Below are 23790 nucleotides of genomic sequence, written 5' to 3'. Positions count from 1 at the left end.
TTGCAGTGCTCTTCACTTTGAAAATGTACTCTTCCAACAATCTGGAACCACACTTAAAATGTCTGAATATCCTGTGAAGTCCACTTAGCAGTGCACGGTTGGGTGACTGATATCAATACAGATCTGGAATACTATTAAACAATATAAAAAATAATACTGTTGTCAACCATTCTGTTCCTGGTAAAAGAAAACCAGGAAAATAAAATAAAATAAAAACTACTGATATAGTGATATTAATTATGATGAAAGGCCAGCTGTGCTTTACAACAAATGGGGAAAAAGAAACTTATATTTATATTTGTATCTTCTGTGAGAGATGTCACCATCATAACCTTATAAAACTCAGGTAGAAGTTTGACTGAGGCAACACTAGGTGGAGGCAGGAATCCAAAATGTCCAAAACCAATGGAGAGGAAAAAAAGAGAGCAGCAAAATGTTTTCTAACATAAATGTATTTTTTAATCTCATAACTTTCATTCTTCTAAGGCTGTCACTGGGTTGTCCTGGGTTGTAAGGCTGTCTTGAATATTCAACAAGTTTTGAATTATCAAACAAATGTTATCCAAATCCATCTGCAGCCTGATCTTCCTGAATTACTGTATTATTAGAACCAACGTTGGATAATAAAAGCTAATTTTCTAGCCTAATTGTTACCTGAAAACGCTCAGTCAATTCAGGGGTGCTACCACACCACTGAGAGAAGATGGAGGCTTGGTCACCTGACTAATCTCCTTGGTGATCTATGATGTAAACATATCACATTGAGAGGGAGCGAGTGAATGAGTGGGGCACAGATTTGATACCTATTTGATATGTAAAACATGCTTGTAGTCTTGTATATTTTAAGGTTTGATTATTTTATGATAATTTTGAGAATGTTTGATTCATGAATGGCAAAAATGCTAATTTAAAAGTAAAGTTCCTCTTTTTTCTAAATAGTTTAATAGTGCAGAAACTTGTTATGATCCCTCAAGATTCCATAGAAGACAAGATGTATTCATGCAAGAGTGGAAAAGTGAGTCTACAAACATGATAAAACTTTCAACGACTGACAATGACTGATGATTTTCGAATTGAAAATATGATTTCTGTTTATCTAAAACAATGCAATAATACATCACAATTCCATGACCATAAGATTGTCTCTCAACAACCTAGGTACATCTTGTACTTTGTCAGCACTACATCTTAAAAAAAGTACAAAGAAACAGAGAAAGAAAGAGAGAGAGCCTACCTAAATCCTCACAGCTGCCCACTGAACGAGAGGTGACCTCATTTTTTTGTGGGAGAGGACACAAAAGATCTGTCTCCATGACAACAAACCAGGAAAAAAAAGTGTTTGCTTGTACACACCAAATGTGGCCAGCACTACCCTTGGAGCCCTATTGTATAGGCCATGCTTTCCACTTGTGCTGTGGCACTGTTCACTCTGGGAAGGCCTGCAATAGTTGAGGCATAGATCAAGAGCCAAGTGCAAATCAAAATCTTTCAGCAAATGGCTGAAACTGCAAATCACAATTTTTTTCTCAATCTCTTTAGGTGAAAGTGTGTTTTTCTAGGTACAAACTTTCCATTAACATTCTACATTAACATTCTAAACTTTCCATTAAGATTCTACATTCCACATTAACATTTTAAACGTTCCATTAACATTCTACATTAACTTGCTGGGAAAAAAAGATGGGGAACCACATATTAAAATGGCTTTACATAATACAAATCTAAAAATACGCTACATTTCTATACATCAACCAGTATAGTATGACAGTCACCCTCTCCCACATTCACCATGCCCACGAATTACATCACGTCCCATATGGCAGCCCAGCAGCTTCAAACTAGTTCAACTCCACCCATAAGACACACATCCACACACACTCTCTCTCTCTTACTGATAGGTAGGTAATGGATTAGGGTCACCAGACTGACTGGCAGGACTAAAACAGGTTGTTGGACAGACTTAAGCCTTGTTTATGTGTAGCCACGTCAGAATGCACCACAAATGCATGTAAAAAGCAAGGCATGTATCACTGATGCCGAAAACATCTTGGTTACATCCACAGTATATAAATAGACATATAAACCATCACTTTAAATTCATATTTAGGACATGTGAGTGGATTGGGCCATGTGACACAGCTGGCAGTCAAAAGCAAAGCAGGACACTTGTCAGAGGTTACTAGAACAATGTATTTTTTTAGTAGACAAATTTCCTCAACCTCGTTTTTAAAATGATCAGTTTAGCCATTTTTAGACCGAATTGAATATGAATTTTAGACCCAGCTTAATAGGGTCCTAGGCCAAGTTAAGTTTCAAATAGATGGGAATATTGAGGTCTCAATTAGTAACAGAATCAGTTTTGTATACCTATACTTGAACTACCAAAATAGACCCCCCTCCTTAAAAAGTACTGATAATAATACAGGTGGTGGTACAATAGAAAACCACATGATAAATGAGTTCATCAAAAGTGTTCTGTCCAGGAAATATGACCAATACAAAGACAAAATGCCATCAGAATAACATACAACACTAAAATGATGCAATAAGAATGAACTAAATAATAGAAAATATAACACAAAACATCCTAATGTACATTAGGCTACTAATAACAAAAATGATAAGAATCAAAATAATTTATACAAAATTTAATCATAATGTGATATGTGTCAGACAGGGAATTCTGGTAATGTCCTTTTACTGTTTTTCCACTGAAACTTTACACAGTGTTTTCCTTGTTTACTTGCAAAAGTCATACATTAACAGTGTTTTACAGTAGATTTACATGAAATGCAGTGTTTACAGTTTTTCACACTATATGGTAAGGTAACTTACAGGTTTTATTGTAGCATACATCTTTTTAATTTTTTCTGTAAAAATTTAATATTTACAGTGTGCTAAGCAGAATGTCAGACCCACTCTCTGCGTAAAATCATGCTACATTTGAAAGAAATTCAGTATGTGGCATACTGTATAAGCAAAGTATGTTTTTGTTCTGTAAACATGGATTTTCAACATACAACAGTACAATCAATGTCAATAAAATTCATTTTCAGCTTTAAAGAAAATGCTGGGCATCCACTAATAGTAGCTCACAGTATGTTCATGTTAGTACAGTAGCAATATTTCAAACACAACAAAAGAGTTCCCCGGAGCTACTCTTCTACATTCGAATTCTCATTTACACTTTCTAAACCACCGGCGGTGGGTCTTGGCATTACATGTGTACTAGGCTGAATACTTTTTATTCATCATTACACCAATGGATAAAGTCTGATGATAAGAAGCAGAGATATTGTGAGCGCTAGGCCAGCAGGGGTAATGTGCTGCTGCTGCAGCTAGCCTAGCCTAGCACTGCCTCAGATGAGAGTATACAGACTGTAGGCCACTACACTCCACTGCATTGACACACTTTCATTCTGCAAATCTGCGTAATGCGTCAAGCACCGTATGAAATTTATATAAGCAGTATTTTATCTTTGGAACATTAGATTTAAATATCGACTTCAATAAAACATCATAAAACAAATCTTGGACCAAAATATCAAGTTTTTTTATTTTTTTATTTGTGCATTAGCAGCCAAGGTCACCACGAGAGCTAAAATCAATGGCAGTCTATGTTATGCTATTGACTGGTCTGGCTAGCTTGTGCCAAAACAGAGTTCCGCCCCCTGAACAACCCACATTTACACTCAGATTATCTGATATTGAGAAAGAAGTACACATGTAGTAGACCATGTAAACATCATTTGGGATATCTGTTAATGTTTAATTTTAAATGTACTGTTTTTAAAGTTGAATTATAATGAGAATAAATTAGATTTAATTAAGCTTTTTTGAATATTACCTTTCATGCAGTGTGTAATATAGCTGTTTATTAATGTAAAAGGTCAACAAAGTTTTAAAGATAAAAGTGATCGTCTCCTAAAAGAAAGAATCGATTCTGAACTGCTGAAATGAGTCGTCAGCAATTCCAGTCTCACGTCCTGCTTCAAAAGTGTAATAAATTGACATAATGCCAGCCTATAGTCTTCAATGGCTGCGCGCGATCAACGTCTACTTTGACTATAGTTGTAGCTGAGACCTGGAAGAGTTCGGTTCGTGTTTGGATTGCGTCGAGAAGATGCTGTTTTCTGTGCTGCGAATCACTTTAAAAGGATGAGGACTCACGCTGGAATTGATATGGGAAAAAAAAACAATGCCATTGTTACTGTTCGAATCATTGCATATACAAATGCTGAAGAAGCCTCTGGAGTAGAGCGGCACGATTCCGGTTAAACTGAAAATTGTTTCAAACAGAGATCACGATTCTCCCATGATTCTGAACAGACAACTAAACAAAATAACACGTAATTTATTAGAGGTTCTGACAAAATGTTAATTGCTGCAGTCTATTTAAAACATTTAATTAATCTGAATGAATTATTTTTTAAAAACGGTTTGAATGAATGATTAAATGACTCACTTATAAATACTTCACTTGTTTCATTACTGGATGAATCAGCATTTTTGAACGAATCTCTTAAATTAATGATTCAATGACAAATACATGGTTTAACAGTCACTTGTCACCATCTACTGGTGTATTGATATAATTGATACAATCGTTATTTGAAGCGTCACGTTACTTTCAAAAGGTGATTTGGTCTATTTTGATCGTTTCGGTAGACATCAGTGTTTATATCCAAACTATATAAACCAGTTCTTCTGTGATAATATGAATGATTGTAACACAGAAATAATGAAAGTGTTTGCTTGAAAAGACTGTTTGTGAAGCCGTTTCATACCTATACATGATTCTCTCTGGGTCGGCAGCAGCACAAAAGCAGATTTCAAGGTTCCGGTGTGAGTTTAAAAGACAGCCGAATCGTTGTCATTTAGAAATGAAATCGCATAGGTGTTTGAATCAAGAATGCGATCATTTAATGATTAATCGTGCAGCTCTACTCCGGAGCTAAAATTCCAACACCCGTTGTAAGCAGTAGACCAATCACAACAGACTGGGCAGTCTGACCAATCAGAGCAGTAGGCTCGCGAAAAAAAGGAGGGGTTTCGAGAGACTTAATCTTCGAACGAGCCGTTTTCAGACTCTGAGAGAAATTAGGTGAAATGTATATTATGTATATTACAATGTATATTATGAGAAAATTGCAGTTTTTTTTTTTTTTCTTTGATAGTTGTACTATAGGAGACCTCAAAATAAGCAACCTAATAGCATAATAAGGGCACTTTAATGAAGCTGCTTAAAAGTCACTCACCTTCACTTTCATGACTAAATAAATGCATACATAAAACATTATTCATTTTAGAAACATTGCGAAAAAGTCTCTATAGAAAATCCCCCATCATACAGGCACATAAAAAAAGGGGATATAAAAACCTCTGATCCTGATATTCTGAGATATCTGTCTCTGACGCAGATGCTGTGGCACTGGATTCCAAATTTAGCCAGGGCAAGAGTAGCCCTTGCCAAAAGCAGGCCATCCTCTGAAGAGAGTCTGGGGATGGAGTAGCAGAAATCGTAAAGTATCTGATAGTTAAAAGACCAAATGCCCTCCAAGAAATATTTGAGTCAGGAAACATATGTAAACTTCCAAAACATAACTACACATGAGCGAGCAGTCATGGACAACATACATGTATGGTGCGCAACTGCAAAATTCAAAGACTTGTCATATGAGGATACAAGTATTCAACATACAATTTAAGTGCTTAACATTAGCAGTGTCAAGCAACTCTGTAATGTTTGCAAAATTTGATTTATATTGCAGAGACACATTTATGTGGGCAAGTGTACATGTGCATACATACCCAATGGGATAGCAATCAGATTGATCACAAAACACAAAGCGACTAAGTATACAGTAAATACGTTGTGCAGTTAATAAATAACTCAAGCAATTCAATGTCTTTCACAATAATCCTGAATAGTAAATACAATACTTTTCTAGAAACTGTTCTAAAAGAACGATAAAGAGAAAAAGAACAGAAACAAAAAGAACAGTAAATGAACAGGTGGTTTTAACAGAAAAAAAGAGGGTCTTTTGCTGGAATAAAACATGGCTGGATAAAGTTTTGCACAGCAATTAAGTAATAATTAATTTGACTTTAAAAAGACCACAAGTGAAAATACTTCTATTTACATTTTATTTTCTTCTAATTTAAGGTTGTTATGAAACGGAAATTGTTATCATCTTCCCCATTATGACGTATATCCAAAATGTGATATTTATTTTGTCCATCGGGAATTGAGTGGATCATTGGAGCGAGGTCGTTTGCTATTGCTGCGATGTCCCTTGTGTCAGGGAACACTTCAGAGAAGAGAAGAGATGACAAAGCAAAGATTGCGATGGCACATAAAAAAAAAAAAATTTTTTTTTAAATGTGCACAGATAAATAATTTATAATAAACATATTACATAAAAATATAATTGTCAATTTTGATTGACAACTTTGTAAATTAAAAATATAGTAAAACATAATTTGTATGTATATATAGACACTGTACAGAAATTTCACAATGTCGTCTTATTTTGGTATGTCCTGCTTTTGCTTCAATTGCTCGAGAAATCGTGATCATCCATGTTATCCCAGCACAATCTGAGAATGTTCTAAAGAATCTTTTGGGCTTCAATGAAAGCAAAATATTTAAAGTAAGGAAATATGACCTTCTGTACAAACGAGTTAACATGGTCAGTCACGAATTTGCATTTGATTAGTCATAAAGAAAAATTGCAAAATATAGTAAGTATATATAGTATATATAGTAGGCCTATGGACCTCATTGTATAGAGTAGTTTGATGAAACTGGAAAAACCTAAGAGTGCTCAACCACAGTTTTTCATTTTCTCATTCTCTTTTCTGAAGACCAAAAAGTTGGCTTACGACCCAGTGAATCTATCTACAGCAATGGGAACACATAGCTCTGTTACACAAACTTTGAGCTTCATCCTATGATAGAAGAATCTTTTCATTTCTTAAGTTCATTTTGTCCCCGATTCTCAACAATGTATAGTGGTCCAGTGTAACTGAAAAGTGAGGGAGTGGATAGAGACGAGTACTCAGGGTGGTCCCTTCAGACTAGGCCCAGTCTCTCTGCTGACCCACTTTCATCTTAAGACAAGAACAGTCTCACTCCGTAGCCAACACTACTACAAGCACATTAACTGGATAAGGAGGTGATGAAGATACAGTCATACTATATGCACAGTCCTCCATGTTACTGTAAGGATTTATTTAGTAACCTTCAGGCCTGGCACAAAATGGAGACCGGCATTCTTTACGGAAAGGTCAAATATCGCTATATAGGACAGACTAGAAACGAACACTTCTTCAAATGGGGGTCAATGCAGAATCTTCACTGCATGCAGTATGTTAGCTTGCAGTCCTACTTCCGTGGCCCAATCGCTCACCATCCCTCCCTCTCTCATGCTCTCATTCTCTTCTCAATCATCCCATGCAAATCCTGCATACAGTCCCACTAGTGATGTCAGCATCTGGGATGTCCAGAACTGGGGTGGATATTTTTAGCCTGGTGCAACGAGTGATAGTATGTGTAGAAGAGAGAGAGAAAAAAATGGAACGACAGAGCAAATCTGTGTTGTGAGGAAATAATGAGATGGTCTATATTAAAATAGGTGTGTGTGTGTGTGTGTGTCGGAACAGGGAAAGCAAGAGGACATGCACGGCACGCACATCTTTCACACATGCATGTGTGTGTGTCATTATTAATGCAAAATATCCCAAAGGCTTAACTGAGTTCCTCACAGTGGCTGAATGATTTCTACAAATCTATCAGCTGACTGGAGGCGGAGACCAACGATTTATTCAAGAAGAGCCTCTTCTATCTCTCTCTCACATTACTACAGAGGCCAGGCTATTACTGCACCAGCATGGCCTCGTTCCTCTCCCACACCTAAATCAGGGACTCTGTCACAGCTGGGTCGGTGCGTACGTGCGAGCGTGTGTAGTTACTTTGTGCCACTAAGTACGGTTCAGTGAAAAACAGGCAAGCGAGATGAAACCATTAGTCAACATCAAATCAGAACTGACACTATTTACCTTCTTAATGCACATGTTCTTATTGATTTATAGGTGCAAACTATGCAAACTAGAAAAAATTGGATTGGCTTTGAAATATTTTATCTAGGACTGGAACAATGAGTTGATGTAATCGTCATTATATGCTTAATACGGCTGCGCTTAAAAAGCATTCTGTTTTATACAAGCTGCGGTGTGTGCAAGGTTACGAGACACAGCAACTAAAGACTAAATTTCTCTGCAACTGGTTACAATTGAACATTTAGCACTTAACGCTATTGTTGGTTATTTAAAATATCTAATGGATGAACTAGATGAGACTGGACTCATTTATTTAACTATGCGCTGTCAATCGTGGTAAAACTTCACGGTTTTATGGACACAGCCATGTTTTATACTGTCGCTCTGGTTAGTAGTTAGTTAGTTAGAATGTAGTTGTGACTTCAGCTGTTTGATCTTTAATCTCCTGAATGAACAAAACAGTTCAGGATTCACACTTGTAAACAATCGCTTCTGTAAATCCCAAAAAGTGACAGTGAATGCAGCCATAGTAAACATCTTTCCTAGGCCTACACTGCAGAAATCTTATCTTTTGGGATAAATAATATCATTAGGTAAAAGTTCATCCATAGATTATTTATGGTTATTATTTATTGGTAAATTAACCAAAGGATTATTCAACTATTGTTAGTTCCAGAACTAATTTTATCAAAAACTCTATATAACTCTAAATAGACTTTCCTTTTCCGCTTACATCGCCTAGATCACGCAGGCTTTTGGATAATGTAAACTGATTATTTTTCATTGTTTTAGCAAATTCATATTCATTGCAATTCATTTTGGTATGAAACACCCACTTTTCACCACCCTATCAATTCCTAATGCATAAAACTCAAACTTTTTTCATGGAATATCCTGTCCTATGGAAGTACGTCACATTCCAGAAGTAAAAGTGGGTTGCGAATTGAAATTCACACTAATATTAAAAACTACATTTTGCACTGGGAGAATTTTTATTTTTTTGTAGGAACACGTTTTACAAGATGTTGGTTTTGCTTGTAATGTAGGACACAGCAAAAGTTTCCACAGACACATAGAGAACAATGAGATTCAAAGTGAGAACAAAGTGACAAAAGTAATTCCTGGAAGAAAATGTATCATGGTTTCCACAAATAAATACCAAAACTTACTTATTTTTTATAGTACTTATACTGTAAATTGAAGGCATATATTTATAATACTTATAAATCAATGCCATGCATTACAAATTATATACTTATGTATAGCATAATTTTATTAGTATTCGTCTAATGTTAAAATAATTACAAGCAGATAAATTTAGGACAATATTAAGAACACAGAGCTCATTGTATGCAGCTGGTCTCATTGTAAAAAGGGTGGTAAGCACAGTAAGCTAACTTTACTTGTAGTAAGACCCATGAGGTTAGTCAAGGATTTATATTAGTCTGTACTCTGTATACAGTGATTACCCTGCACTGACAAGTAAAAGTCGCACAGTTTTAAAGATAATCTTGACACCTACTGTAGTTGGGCACACTGTAAAGCTGGTTGGTAAAATGACGCCCTCCTGAAAAAGACACAAGGCAGCAAAGGTGTTTTTGCTGCACTGATCTATGCTGCAGTTATCTGTGTTTTTATTACAAAATCTGTTTTTCACACAAATTATTATTATAGGAGCAGATAATCGATTAATAAAGACTTATTTTTGCATGGTTCCTTGTACAATACTATGTTCGGACATCAAACACTTTTATAGTGCCAGCAGTTCGCATCACATAACCAGCTCCATATGTATGGCATTTCTAAAGTAGTAAACTTGCTGAGTAGCTCGTCTGGTACAACACTCAGGGGCGTCAGTTTGTTTTGAAAAGTGGTGGGGACAAAAGATCAGATGAAAAAACATTACAGCAGGACGGGAAAAATATTGAATAACGGTGCATCAAAAATGGGCATAGCATAGGCCAGTCAACAACAGGAAAATACTCAGCATAAAACCCTCAACAATGTCGACTGCACATGTAACAGTCCCTGCAACACCAGCTTAACCGAACAGTGCCAAAGCACCAAACTGTAGAAAACAGCAGCGCGTTAAGTCAATGATTACAATGAAATTCATTACATATGTAAAAGAATACACACCATAAGCATACAACGCAACATATCTGCATCAAATAACACCAGATAAAATTAAAACAATGTGGGATTTGCAACCAACATAGAATGCAGTGCAGTTAGAGAACCAAATCCACAAAATGTGAAATCCTCCTCTGCCATCGCACATCGTAGCGTAACCAATATAAAGTGCCGTGATAAATACTGTCATTATGTATGCCACAAAAAAACCCACACTAAAATCCAAACTATTTTAAAACTATAAGATGGCACGCAGGCCCTCTCTCTCACGCACGCACGTACACACACACACACACGCACACAAAGCCAGTTTTTTTTATTGATCTGTAAATTACTTAATCGGCTACAATTAACAAAAGCAATCACAGTGCAAATATATGCTATATAAAAACTCCCCTACCTGTACTGTTGATCAACATCTTCTCTTAAAGTTGAAAAATGTTAAAACTTCAAGAAGAACTAACGATGTTAGCCGGCTAATACATGGATAAATGAAACCTCCTCCCCAACACTTCGAGGTTTGAACGTAGTGCATCATGTCCATCCATTCCTGCTCAGGCCAGAGCGCAAATCCATGAAGCTGGAAAGGAGCGGTAGTCCCATGGAATTTCGAACTAACGTTAGCTAACTTCCCGCTTGAGGGCCGAGAACCGGCTTCTGTTGTTTACAGACCATGCAGCCTCTGTGTAGCTAGCTAAACGTAGAGTTCAATATAAGACTGACATTGGTCAGTAGCCAATCTGCGTGTTCGGGACGTGGTTTTGCGAAGGGTCAATTGGACGGAAACCCGCCCAATATGGCAACACTGCACAGGATAATCAATTGTAGAAAAAAGCAGTAACATAGCTAGCTAAACATTTAACCCTTTCGCACGTACGATCACACCGGTGTGATCAGTCTAGGCTGGTCCCTGGAGCGTACGATCACACCTGTGTGATTAGAACGGTCAGTGCATGACGAAGACCTGAAGACCTGGCTGCGCTCTTCAATGTCACAAACCTGAATCAACAGTGTGGCTGTTTGTCATGTTCACAGAGAGAGAATGTATAACTTGGACAAGAAGAAACTGTGTCAAGAATTTATTCAAGTTACTGATCGGCGCATGCATGTTTTTGGGTCATTTTAGAATCAGTAATAGTTTATTTTGTTTAAGTTACTTTTTTTGGACAATGTACATTGTTTCTTTCTGTATCTAAACTGCATTGCATGTTTTATTTTGTGCAAATAAACCTTTAACATTTCTTGGTTCGCTTGATTTTTCTGAACATTTTAACCAAATGCTTTCAAAAAGTGGTGGGGACAAAATCAGCCATTTCAAAAAGTGGTGGGGACATGTCCCCAGCGTCCCCAGTGTAAATGACACCTATGACAACACTGTACTTGCAATGCGGAGTACAAGTCCTTTGAAACACGAGTTACGACAAAAGAACTTGGCATGCTTTTTTATCTCATGTTTGCTATTGTTAACACTATCAGTTTAGGGTAGGGTTTATAGGGGGTAGGTTAATTTCAAATGTAATAGAGCATTTAACCATTTAGCACCACTCACTGCACATTTAACTCTTTCCCTAACAGCGTTTTTTAATTTAAAAGTTGCCAGCCACCACCAGTGTTTTTGATCATTTTCACAAAAATGTCACGGCCCCCAGAATATTGTGTGATATGAATATCTGAACATCCAATATGTCAAACGAAAGAACAGAGACTCTGCTTTAAAAAAAAGTTTTAGTCTAGCTTCATGCATTCCTTTTTTTAACAACACTTGAATGTGGGTAAGGTTCATAAAAAAAGCAACATTTTGAACAAAAAGCTGAGAAAAATCGACAGTCTTTGACACCCCCTATTTTTGTCAAAGACTACAACGTACATAAGCAAAGCTTTTATCGCTTGTTTCTGCTCCTTTTGATTCGGAGATTCTCTACTCTTTCAGAAGTTGCGTAATAGCACCCTCTACCATATACTAGTGAAAACAAAGCAGGAAAATTCCGTCAATGGCAGAGAAAGAGTATATTTCCGAACTAACGCGATATGTACAACCACCAACATAAATAAATATTTCCATATTCACGGTTTTAGACCAAACTGAACATTCTTTTAGCACCACTCACTGGACATACATTTCAAACATTTAAAAGTGTTGCAAATTGTGCAAGCAAAATATAATTTTGCAAAAATGTTGCCTCAGCCACGTTTTTGCACTGAGCCTGGGTTGTAAATTTCTGTCTGTTTCTGATGCAAAACTATCATATGTCACTTGACAGCCATAGTGATGGAAAAGTGCAGCTCAAAAATTATCTCCTTTTGTGTTCTGTGGTGAAAAAAACAAACAGGTTTGGAATACCATGTAAATAGGTGAACTTTCCCTTTAAAGGGACTATGTGTAGCTTTTTAGGTATTTTATTATCTAAAATCAATATTTTTATTCATAAATATGCCCTCAATGGTGTACAAATACCTATGCCAATGATCAGACTAATCCTCGTAAACGAAGAATTTATTATCTTTATATACATAGGACGGGTAGGTCCACGGAGGCTTCCATGTAGTTCCGCCATCTTGAAAAACTATAATAGCAGAGAGGAACAAAAAGTACTAGGCCAAGGCGTTTCCACAACGCGTTTTCGTTCAGAACCAGCGTCACGTGACTGAAGCCAGCAGAAGCGGAGGAGCAGAGCAGTGAGAGGCGCTTGTCATTGCCGCGGCAAGTTTAAAAGGATGCACACTGCACGATTATTTATACACCGTTCATTCATACATATGCTGAGTCACAGGATAAGGAGTCCTTGTCGTCGAAAAAGTCCAAAATAGACCGTGAAAGGAAACGTGACCGGAGATTACAAAAACAAGGGTTAATGTCGGGATAGCTAATGCAGGAGAAAGCTTTCAAAAGAGACCCTGAAGTTGCCTGCTTTCTTCTCGACAGGTAAGTCAATGTTACGGTCTTAATTACAAGCTTTTTTTCATTGCTTGGTTGTGTACTTTATTATATAGACAGTCGAACATTTATAGTTAAAAGTTAAACAGGCTCTTTGATGAATAGCAGCTATTGAGTAAAGGAACGTTAGAGAAGGCTCTGATGATGATGATATCTAACAATGCACGTACTTCAAAAAATATAACGAGTAAAGGCGGCATTACTACTAATTAACATAGTTAATGTTTTTCACAGTCAGTAATTGATAACTGTAACATTCTTGTTTTCGTTGTTTCAAGTTTCAGTTTGTTTTAAATAACAAACCTGTTCACCCGATGAAAAACTCGAAGTGCTATTATAAGACATCCTGTCATAGCTTTTTGGTACATAACGGCAACCATAGATGCAACGCGCATTTGAAAAAGTGAGCCGCTGGAGAGCATTATTCGTTTGAATGCAAAATACAATTTCACCACTAGATGGGAGAAATTCCTACACACAGTCCCTTTAAAGAACAAAGGGACAGATGGCAAAATGTCAGCCTCTAAATCACTTAACTGTAAAGGAATTGCCACGTTAAAAAAGTGAGACCTGGAAAAAAAAAAGTGATAATCAAGGTGTAGACACTTGTATCTGCCTCAGTACAGACAATTTATACCACATCTGGTGAAAACTAGTCTGCTTTGTGGCACTTTCCATGGGGTACAAAATAGGGTCCGATGAAGTGAAGAATACTTTTTCAGCAAACGGTCAGAGAAAGAGGAACTTAACCTACATAAAATGATAAAATGGTCTCAGAAGGTCAAATTACATTTGATTAGTACATGGGATTTCTAATTTTTCAACCCTGTTACCAAAGATTGGGACAAAAGCAATATAAAACAAATATAGCGTATATGTATAAAGCAATAAACATTAAATAAACCTCAAAATTTAATTAAAAATAAAATTGATCAAATCACTACAGCTGAATGGGTAATAGTGGTGCATATTTTGCCTATATTAAGCTACCACTCAGAAAAGTGGTTTAGGATGACTTTATTTCCCAATACCTAAAGAAACAATATTTGTCTGATCGTTATTCTCACAATAGTTTTTAGTAACAGGGTTGAATGTTTACATTTTATGGCTGCTGTGACTACAATTTGTGGTAATTTACTTGTCTTCATGTCATGCTGTAGAAAATGGTGAATAAAATTAGTTACATTTAAAAAGATTAAATTGAACTTCTATTCAACCGATTAAAATTATGACAGTTGTATGCTTTTAATTGTTGGATACAGTCAAGAAGGTCAAGACCTCTGGGGTAGGACAGGCTTAATCTAACATTACATCATATTTTATCAAAATATCTAATAATTATTTCAACCAAACATGGAATATGTGCCTAAAATGGTTTACAAAAACATAATGGGACACCAAAAAATATCCTATTTGTGAGTGTTGCCCAGTGCGCTTAAAGCTAAGAAAACTTAAAGATTTCTTCCTTTTCACGGCCTCTTTGCTAACTCACACCTCATAAACATAACACACACATGGCTTGGCTAGACAAACATACAAGCATATATAAATAGCTTTTGACATATCTGTATTAGCACCAACTTCAGTGGAAAGTTTCTTTACCTCAAATATAGACCAATTGGTTTATAAATGAGATGTGTCATCTTCCCATTTCACAATTGTGCTCCTCTACAGGCCTGACCAGCTCTCTAGCTCTCTATTACGGACAATCACAGAAGACTCACAAGCAAAATGGAGAAAAGCAACCATGAATCCTAGGGCAATATCACAATCTCTCTCATAACACTCGTACAACAGGAAAACCAGCTGCCAGAATTGTTATTCATGATGCTACAAACTTAATGCTGTAAAACCCTTGCTGGGACCAAAATGGAGGATGCATGCTTGATTCATCCTTTTCTTTCCTCATGTTGTTGTGATTGCTTCACCTCTATAGACTGCTTCAAAAGCTCCTCTCAATCGGCACATCAAATACAGAAACCTTACATGCCCAGTTAAACAAGACACATTGATGGAGAATGGCAGGTAACTAATACGCTAGGCTAACAAACATTTATGGCAGGGTTCCTCAAATCCAGCCCTGGAGTGCCCCTGCCCTGCTGAGTTTATATCCAATCCTACTCAAAGACACCTGAGCAAGCTAGTCAAGGTCTTCGGAGTTACTACAAAATTACAGGTAGGACAGTTTGATCAGGGTTTGAGCTAAACTCTGCAGGGCAGTGGCCCTTCAGCACCGGATTTGAGGAACCCTGATTTACAACCTCTGGTCCAAGGTGAATCAGAGGTCCTGGGGGACCCACCTGGTGTCATGTAGCCCCTCGGAGAAGGGGAGATGTGGGTCGAAGGAGGGGGCGGTGGAAAGTGCTTATGGTGGTGGTAGTCCTTCTCACTGCGAGTGCGGATGCGCTCTAAGGCCCGCTCCGATAGATCAGAGCTGGGCCAGGCCCGCCTGAAGTTGGTGCTGCGGGTCTTCTTCATGCTGGCAGGTTACCCGTGGCGGGGAGAAGGGGGAGGGGGAGGGGGAGGGAAGAGGGTAAGGGGAGGGAGGGGGTGGGGAGTAACCTGAGGTTCAGTCCCTCCCCCACATTGGCAGGGGACACCCCAGTCCAGGTATCAGGCCAGAGTCATGGTAAGGGCGCTCTCGCACATGCACCCGTGCGTACGCATATACACACATACGCGCACGTACGCACGCGAACAGGGGGTGACACGTGGCGGCGCAGGCAGGCGTGCTCAGTGGTTGGAGGTGGGCGTGGGAGCGCTGGGATGGGCTGTCCTCTGAGGCATCACCCTTGGCTGGAACAAATCCCACCGACCCCCTGCCAAACATCCGGATTCGTGTGCCACGAAGGGCACATTACATCGCCAGGCACTGCGGGGATGGGAGAAGAGGGGGACGGCAGGGTGGGACAAGAAGGAAAACGTGAAGCAGCGCAAAGACAATTCCGGACAATGCGTGTGTACCAAACACACATATGAGTTTAAGCAAGGTGCATCACGATGAAAGGATGGAGTGATGAAGGAAGATAGAGGAGGGAGGGAAGATAGGGTATAGTGAAGGGAGGGAGGGAGGGAGAGAGAGAGAGAGAGAGAGCGAGAGAGAGAGAGAGAGAGAGAGAGAGAGCGAGAGAGAGAGAGAGAGAGAGAGAGAGAGAGAAAGAGAGAGGCCTGCCTGTCCAACAATAGCCCAATTCAGCACGATGGCGGCAGCCCCTCGGACAAGTCCGCTGAAAAACAAAAGGCCTGCCTGGAAAAGAGAAAATGCAAAGGGGGAGGGAAAAAAAGAAGAAAGGCGAGAACGGCCTCTGAGGTGACCTCGAAGCTTTGGTGATCTCAGTCCGCAGACAAGCCCTTGTCAGCCTCCCTCGTCTCCAGCTCTGCCACTAGCCTCCGTCGAAAACGACGACACGGGCGAGGGGAAGGCAGAAAAACCACGACGAGGGGGAAGGTGGAAAAAATGGAAACTGCAGATGCGGAAGAATGGTCCTCCTCTTTTGTTCCGTAATTCCACAGTGAAGGAGGACGGCGGCTGCGAGGCTACATGCTCATTCACGCGACTACATCTTGTCTCCGAGGCTCCCTCCTCTTTCAATGCTGCTGCCGTCGCTGCTGCTGCTAACACTGCTGCTGCCAGCACCTTATGAAAGGGGTGTGTGTGTGAGAGTGTATGTGTGAGTGAGGGGGGAGGCAGGAGAGCAGCAGAGCAAGCGATCGAGTGTGTGAGCGCACGGCAGAGGCTCTACGTGAGCGTGCGTGTTTCGAGTGCGATTGAGAGCGAGTTAGCGTGGATGGAAAAGAAAGATGGGGAGAAAAGGAAATAATAGCAGGGTCCATAAAGGAAATTAAAGACTGAATGGAAAACACATGCAGATCATAGCAGGTGTCCTAGAATAACATGTAATATAAAAATGTTTAAAACAAGTGCGTATCTTCTCCATCTTCCCCACGACCTGCTTTAGTTCTATGCTAATTGTACAAGAGTATTTGTTCTGTTCAATTATAAAACAGAGAAATGTGTAAAACTGAATAAACAAAGAATTGTAAAACTCATCCACTACTTCACCACTCTACACTACACTACTCCATCAGGACACAATTGTATTTATTTAGACATTGTAATGACACTAAAGGGATACTGGACCCAAAAATTAAAATTCCCTCGTCATTTACTTACCCTCATGCCGTATGACTTTCGTTCATCTATGGAACACAAACAGAGATTGTTAGAAAAGTATCTCTCTTTTTGAGTCTATTTATTGCAAATGGATGGGTCCCTCAAAGCTGAAGCTTCAAACCAATCAAAATGAACACAATGGTAATGGTGTTCTGAAGCAAAACAACAGGTGTGGGAGAAAAATACTAATATTTCAAATGTTAATATTATAAACAATCACTTCCTACCAACTGTCATACATGTGCGCTTGACGCAAACATCGGCACGTTGTGAAGCGTGACGTGAAAATCACTCAAAAAGTGCTGACAGTTGGCAAGAGGGTTTACAGTGTAAAAAGTTACAAATATTAGTATTTAGTCTTACACAAACCAACAACTGGGGTCCTATAGATTACTGCCATGTTCATTTTGCATTGTTTTTGAAGAGTCAACCCATTCACTTGCATTAAATGGACTCACAGAGATGGAATATTTTTCTAAAAATCTCTGTTTGGGTTCCACAGAAGAACGAAAATCATATTCATCTGGGACAGAATGAGGGTAAATAAATGATGAGAGATTTTTAATTTGGGGATGAATTTAAATGCAGAACAGCTGGAGAGAGCTGAATGACCAAATGCCTTTGAATAACATCATTTGTGAATCATTATGCACACAAATGTATCCTACTTAATATAAAAATATGCTTGAAATCATGAAATATCACATAAGATGAAGACTCCAGTTGTCTCAGTAGTATAATAATAAAAGGTAACACTTTATTTTACACAGTATCCTTGTTACACGTTACATGGACTCACTATAGTAATGACAGTAAATTATGCATAATTACAAACAACTAGCCTCAAACCAAACCCTATGGTAAATATAGCAATTAATATTACTCAATGCTTATGTATAATTATACTAACAAGGGTACCTTGACAGAAAATGTAATCCCAAGCAAATTAGTTTGCATGTAGTGGGTCATCACGTAAAGATCACATGACCAGAAAACAACTCCCTTTATCTTGGTAACCCTCTATTATTGGTCACTTTCGCTCTTTAAATACATTAATCATGGCTAACAGTGAATATTGCATTTCTACAATGGCATAACCACAAACAAAACATACCTATTAAGATGCACTTAAGTAACTTGGTATTTTTGACAAACCTAGTTGATATCCCAAGAATAATTGAACTTGAATGCAGGGGACTCTTGATTTAAAATCAAGAGGAGGAGGAGGTTAGAGGCCAACAAAGCATGACAAAACACCAATGCCTTCCCTTCAAGCTGCTCCCACCCCCTCTGCAATTAAAATGAGAGAATGTGACCACAGCACAAAACTTCGTGCAAGAAGGCGTTACGGAGGCTAAAGGCTAACAACAAGCAAGAGGGGGTGTGACACAACATGCTGTGAACATGACCTCTGTGAGTCAGCATTAAAAGTTGGAGGGACTCATTTTACAGTAATTTATAGTAGAAACTTAATCTATCTCTTCTCCTTTTTAATCAAATGTAACAGAGGCTCCGAACCTCCCCAGTTTCAGAATATTAACTCTACAGATGGTTTTGTTCTAGTCATGTATTATACCTACCTACCCATATGTAAATGTCACAAACACAACATATGTGCTTTCTTGTAGTAATCATGGTAGCACTTTATTTTACATTTCAGTTCCCCATGTACATATTATAGTAATTAAAATAACTGTGTAATAACTAGCTACTAACCTTGAACCTACCCCAAAACCTATCCTTAAACCATGTAGATACCTTGTTACCCAGTTCATTCTTAGGTAAGTAGCCTTCACTGTAAGTACATGTAAGTGCATGTACTGTAAAATAAAGTGAAACTGTAACAATGTATCTAGCAAGAACATAACTGCAGAATATCACAATAAAATCCACAATAGCTGATACATTTAAGCTGATTCAATGGAGAGAGTCGTTTTGAAATTTCTTAACTTGTTCAGAGAATAATTGCTACAAATATACACCAACAAACAATATACAGGCTACATACACATATTAAAGTATAAAGTATGAATAATGTCTAATGTTTCTAATCACTGATATTTAGTTTTGATCATTTTACAATGAGTATAATCCTAACATACCATCTAGTGGTACAATAGTGCTACTATGAGTCTCAATTCAATACATGAAACAAGTCAGAACAGCGTATAAACACATGACAAGTATTACTTGCTTTGTATTTTTTGTACACTACTGTTCAAAGGTTTAGGGAAAGTAAGATTTTTAAAGATTTCTCTAATGTTCACTAAATGATGAATTTATTTGAAAGTTTTTTTAATTAAAATCTGAATTGTAAAATATCATTACAATTAAAATTTTCTATTTTAATATATTTTCAAATGTAATTTATTCCTGTAATGGAAAGCTGAAATTTCAGCATAATTATTCCAGTCTTCAGTGTCACATGATCCTTCAGAAATCATTCTAATATGCTGATTTGCTTCTCAAGAAACATTTATCATTATTACCAATGTTAAAAAAAGTTGTCTTAAGTTTCTTAAATGTCACTATAGATTAATTGAATGTATCATTTCTGAAAAAATATATATATAATAAAATCCTACTAACGCCAAACGTAAAAGTTTTATTAAATAATAAAGTACTAGCAGCATTAGTATTAATATTATTTAGTGTTAGTGTAAGTATGTGTGGGGAATGCAATTCAATAGCCCAATGTCAACAAAACAAGTAAAATAGTAAATCTACTAAATAGTAAATACTCCTCTTCCCTTATCGACTGAGGGCCTTCAGCAGGTTCAGCTCAGGTACATTTGAGGATGAAGGCCTTGTGCTAACCTCTTCCTCACACCGTCCTATGCCCGTCTGCTTGCTCATCTGCTGAAATCACTAACTATCCTGCTTGGCTGCGGACTGGAGGACGGGGGATTGGATTAGAGAGTCAGTGTGAAGAAAAAAAAGAGTGAAGGCGAAGCTGCTCTGGTTCATTCATACAAAAAGGAAAGGGGGGAAAAACACCAGCCATCTTATTTCTGAGCCGCAACAGCAGCCGTAACCATGGCGACGTTGCTTGATGAGCTCATAGGCTCTGCAGTAGGACATCTCTAAAAGGTGAATGGTGGAGAGTAGACACCGCTGAAAATATGGAGAGGGGCTGAGGAGGATTTGATTGCTTTTTAGGAGCCATTTTTAAATCAATAAAAAAAGTTATATTATTGTTATTATCAATACCAACAAACTGATCTCTCTCTCTCTCTCTCTCTCTCTCTCTCTCTCTCTCTCATTTATATAGCTCTGGAAAAAAATTAAGAGACCACCGCAAAATTAGCAGTTTCTCTGGATTTATAATTTATATGTGTCTGTTTATTTATCTATTCATTTTTAACAACACAATACTAATGTTTTAACTTAGGAAGAGTTCAGAAATCAGTATGGGAACATTGTCAGAGCAGAAAGAAGCATGTTTTCTTCCAGGAAAACATTGTACATTGCTTGAGTCACGTGTCCTTCACAAAGACAAATCTGCCTGATTCTGATCTTCTCGGATGAGTCCAGTTTTCAGGTGATCCTCTAATGTTTAGACAGAGACCTGGAGAGGCCTACAACCCACAGTCTTTTGAATCCACGGTATAATTTGGTGGAGGATTGGTGATGATCTGGTGGTTCTTCAGTAAGGCTAGAATCAGGCAGATACGTCTTTGCGAAGGATGTATAACTCAAGCCACATACAAGATTATCCTGAAAGAAAAATAGCTTCTTTCTACTCTGACAATGTTCCCCAACTGGAAGGATTGTTTTTTTCCCGCAGGACAATGCTGCAATCCACACAGCCAAGGCCAATCAACGTGTGTATGGAGGACCACCAGAACAAGACCCTGTCAATGCCATCACAATCTCCAGACCTGAACCCCACGAAAACCTCTGGAATGTAAGCAAGAGGGTCACCAGCCATTAAATAAAGACAAGCTGCTTGAATTTTTTCCACCAGGTGTGACAAAGTCACCCAACGCATGGTTATTCCACCAAATACTGATTTCTGAACTCTTCCTAAGTTCAACATTAGTATTGTGTTGTTTAAAAATGAATATAAACTTGTTTTCTTTGCATTATTCGAGGTCTGAAAACATGGCATCTTTTTTCGTTATTTTGACTTGTTGTCATTTTCTGCAAATAAATGCTCTAAATGACAATGTTTTTATCTGAAATTTGGAAGAAATGTTGTCAGTAGTTTGAAGAATAAATCAAAATGTTTATTTAACTCAAACAGATACATATAAATATAATAAATCCAGGGAAACTGCTAATTTTGCAGTGTTCTCTTAATTTTTTTTCAGAGCTCTATACACACACACACACACACACACACACACACACAACAATAAATCATAACATATAAAATAACTCAAATATAATTAAAATCACCTAGTTATTGTGTTTCATCATTATTCATCGGTTTTAAACTGTTTAATTGTTCCGTCTCAACTTGATCTACCATGTGTCTGAGCTATAGATTTTATTTTATATGTTTAATTGATATAATAGCTTTTTGAAGATTTATTAACATGTTAAAATGGTTACAATATAATCATTAATAATTAACTAAAATGTTATTTTTACCATTTAATTTTTTTAATTAAAATTCTAATTACTATATTTAAATATATATGATATCACTCACAAGACAAACCTCCATGATTTATATTAAAACACTATATTTGAGGGCTGGATGCAGATAGAAATTATACTCCGTGCCTCTAGATGGCAGCAATGCATCAATCCATATCATGAGTTTATTTCTGTCAGCCAGGCAGGTGGAGCATACAGCTTGATCAATATAAATAAGCCTGTATAAACAACAGAGTAAGACACCACACAAATTCACATAGTTTACTTTAAGGTCACGTCACTTTTGACAAATCACAACAGTCATAATATTATACTATGAAGTAGTATGAGAACAAGTTACATTGTGATGTAATTGTCATGTAAATTAATTAAATTAATATTTAATAAATTACAATAAAACTGAAATGATGCTGCATGTAACTTAATTACAAATCAATCAATCAAAATAGGATTGAGCTTGATATAAAAAGTTAAATAAAGAAATAAATGAAAGAATGAATATCTAAATGTAATATTCTAAAACTCCACAAACAATAACACATTTCTTTCTGTCATGGGTGTCACTATAATACAGGGCACACAAACAGTTCCACAAAACCTCTCTAATCCAAGTTGAAATTCTTTTAAATGGGTGACCTCGACAGTTGAGATTTAAAAAGGCCTGCCCTGAACAAACACTGCACAAATGCTCCATTTAAATAGGGAATGAGACGGCAAGACTTGATTACAACTCTATATAAAGTGTAGAAAAAAGCATGATATCAAGCTTTTTTTAAACTCCAAAACATTCGACAGGGTGTAAAATAGAAGCTTACGGAAGGAAAATGTAGGGGTCTTCATTAAATTATTTGTTTCTTGAATAAACATTTTGAGCCCTAATAAGAGAAGACTAAGAATGTGTTCACACTAGTAGTTCTGTTCTCTGGGTTCTTTTGGTCCGCACCAAAAGATACATTTAGTCCTGGTTCGCTTAGCATTCACACTGTCATTTTTAACACTAAACCTAAAAATACAACACAAAAAACAGCGTTTATGACGTGTATATACAGTGCCCTCCACTAATATTAGGTGTGTTCGATATCGGCTGCGGCTGGAAGTAACCGATCGGCGAGAGTAGCCGTGTGCAGGCGGGGAGGAACTGCAAACGGAGACGTGAAGTCGGACACTTTCTGGTTACCGTAGTTACCGCTCACGAGGTGTTTGCATACTTTACCACAGCTGAAGTGAAATAAATGCAATATTTGCCAAATAATACACAGATGTTTCAGAGACATTTTCATTCAATACTTTATGTACTGCTTCATACAGCGTCTGTTTGAACAAGAATAAAGTTCAACATAAGCTACTATCAATGAAGGGGAGTCTACATTTTTTAATCAGTTTTAATTTGATAAACATGACACAATATAACATCGCAACTACATGAAAAGAGTGTTTACTGTTATAAAAAACTGATTTGTGAGCTTTAGAGGAACTAAAGGTGTTCGAATAAACACGAAACACACGTGATCGTTGTCATGTGGTGAATCATGTGACACAGCTGTGTCATCATCAGAGTTTATGCCAGGGGGGTAATCCAGCACCCGTAAAGCGTACTATCCCCGGGGGCCGCCATTGGCTAACAAGCCATCACCTGCTGTTAGCATTCCATTGACTCCCATTCATTTTGGCGTCACTTTGACAGCGAATAACTTTACATCTGAGGCGTTTAAAGACTCTATTTGTCCATTGTTTATTTCTAAAGAAACACGACAATGTATAAAAGGCTCCATTACCTTGTATCTTACGTTATGGCCCCGTAGAAGCAGTTTTTGTAAAAATAGGCTAACGATTGCGTCATAACCACGCGACTCTCTGGAAATTACCGTAAAGACAGGAGGAG

The 23790-nt window shown here is 37.6% G+C and overlaps 1 protein-coding gene across 2 annotated transcripts in view; it reads right to left on the bottom strand.

Moving 5' to 3' along the window:
- Positions 1 to 23790, bottom strand: part of stox2a (storkhead box 2a) — a 62166-nt gene that overhangs the window by 16467 nt on the left and 21909 nt on the right. Inside the window, exon 1 of one of the 2 annotated variants that reach the window (XM_082163217.1) lies at positions 15430 to 23056. The exons of the other annotated variant lie outside the window; for it this stretch is intronic. Within the exon in view, the coding sequence (XP_082019343.1) occupies positions 15430 to 15607 (178 nt within the window). The 5' untranslated portion in view covers positions 15608 to 23056. Of the gene's footprint in view, positions 1 to 15429; positions 23057 to 23790 lie in introns of those variants that run through there. 2 annotated transcript variants of the gene reach the window in all.

The sequence above is a fragment of the Leuciscus leuciscus genome (genome assembly GCF_965113295.1).
Source record: "Leuciscus leuciscus genome assembly, chromosome: 3".
NCBI lineage: Eukaryota > Metazoa > Chordata > Actinopteri > Cypriniformes > Leuciscidae > Leuciscus > Leuciscus leuciscus.
The sequence above is the reverse complement of the archived record's forward strand: the minus strand, read 5'-3'. Positions and strand labels throughout refer to the sequence as shown.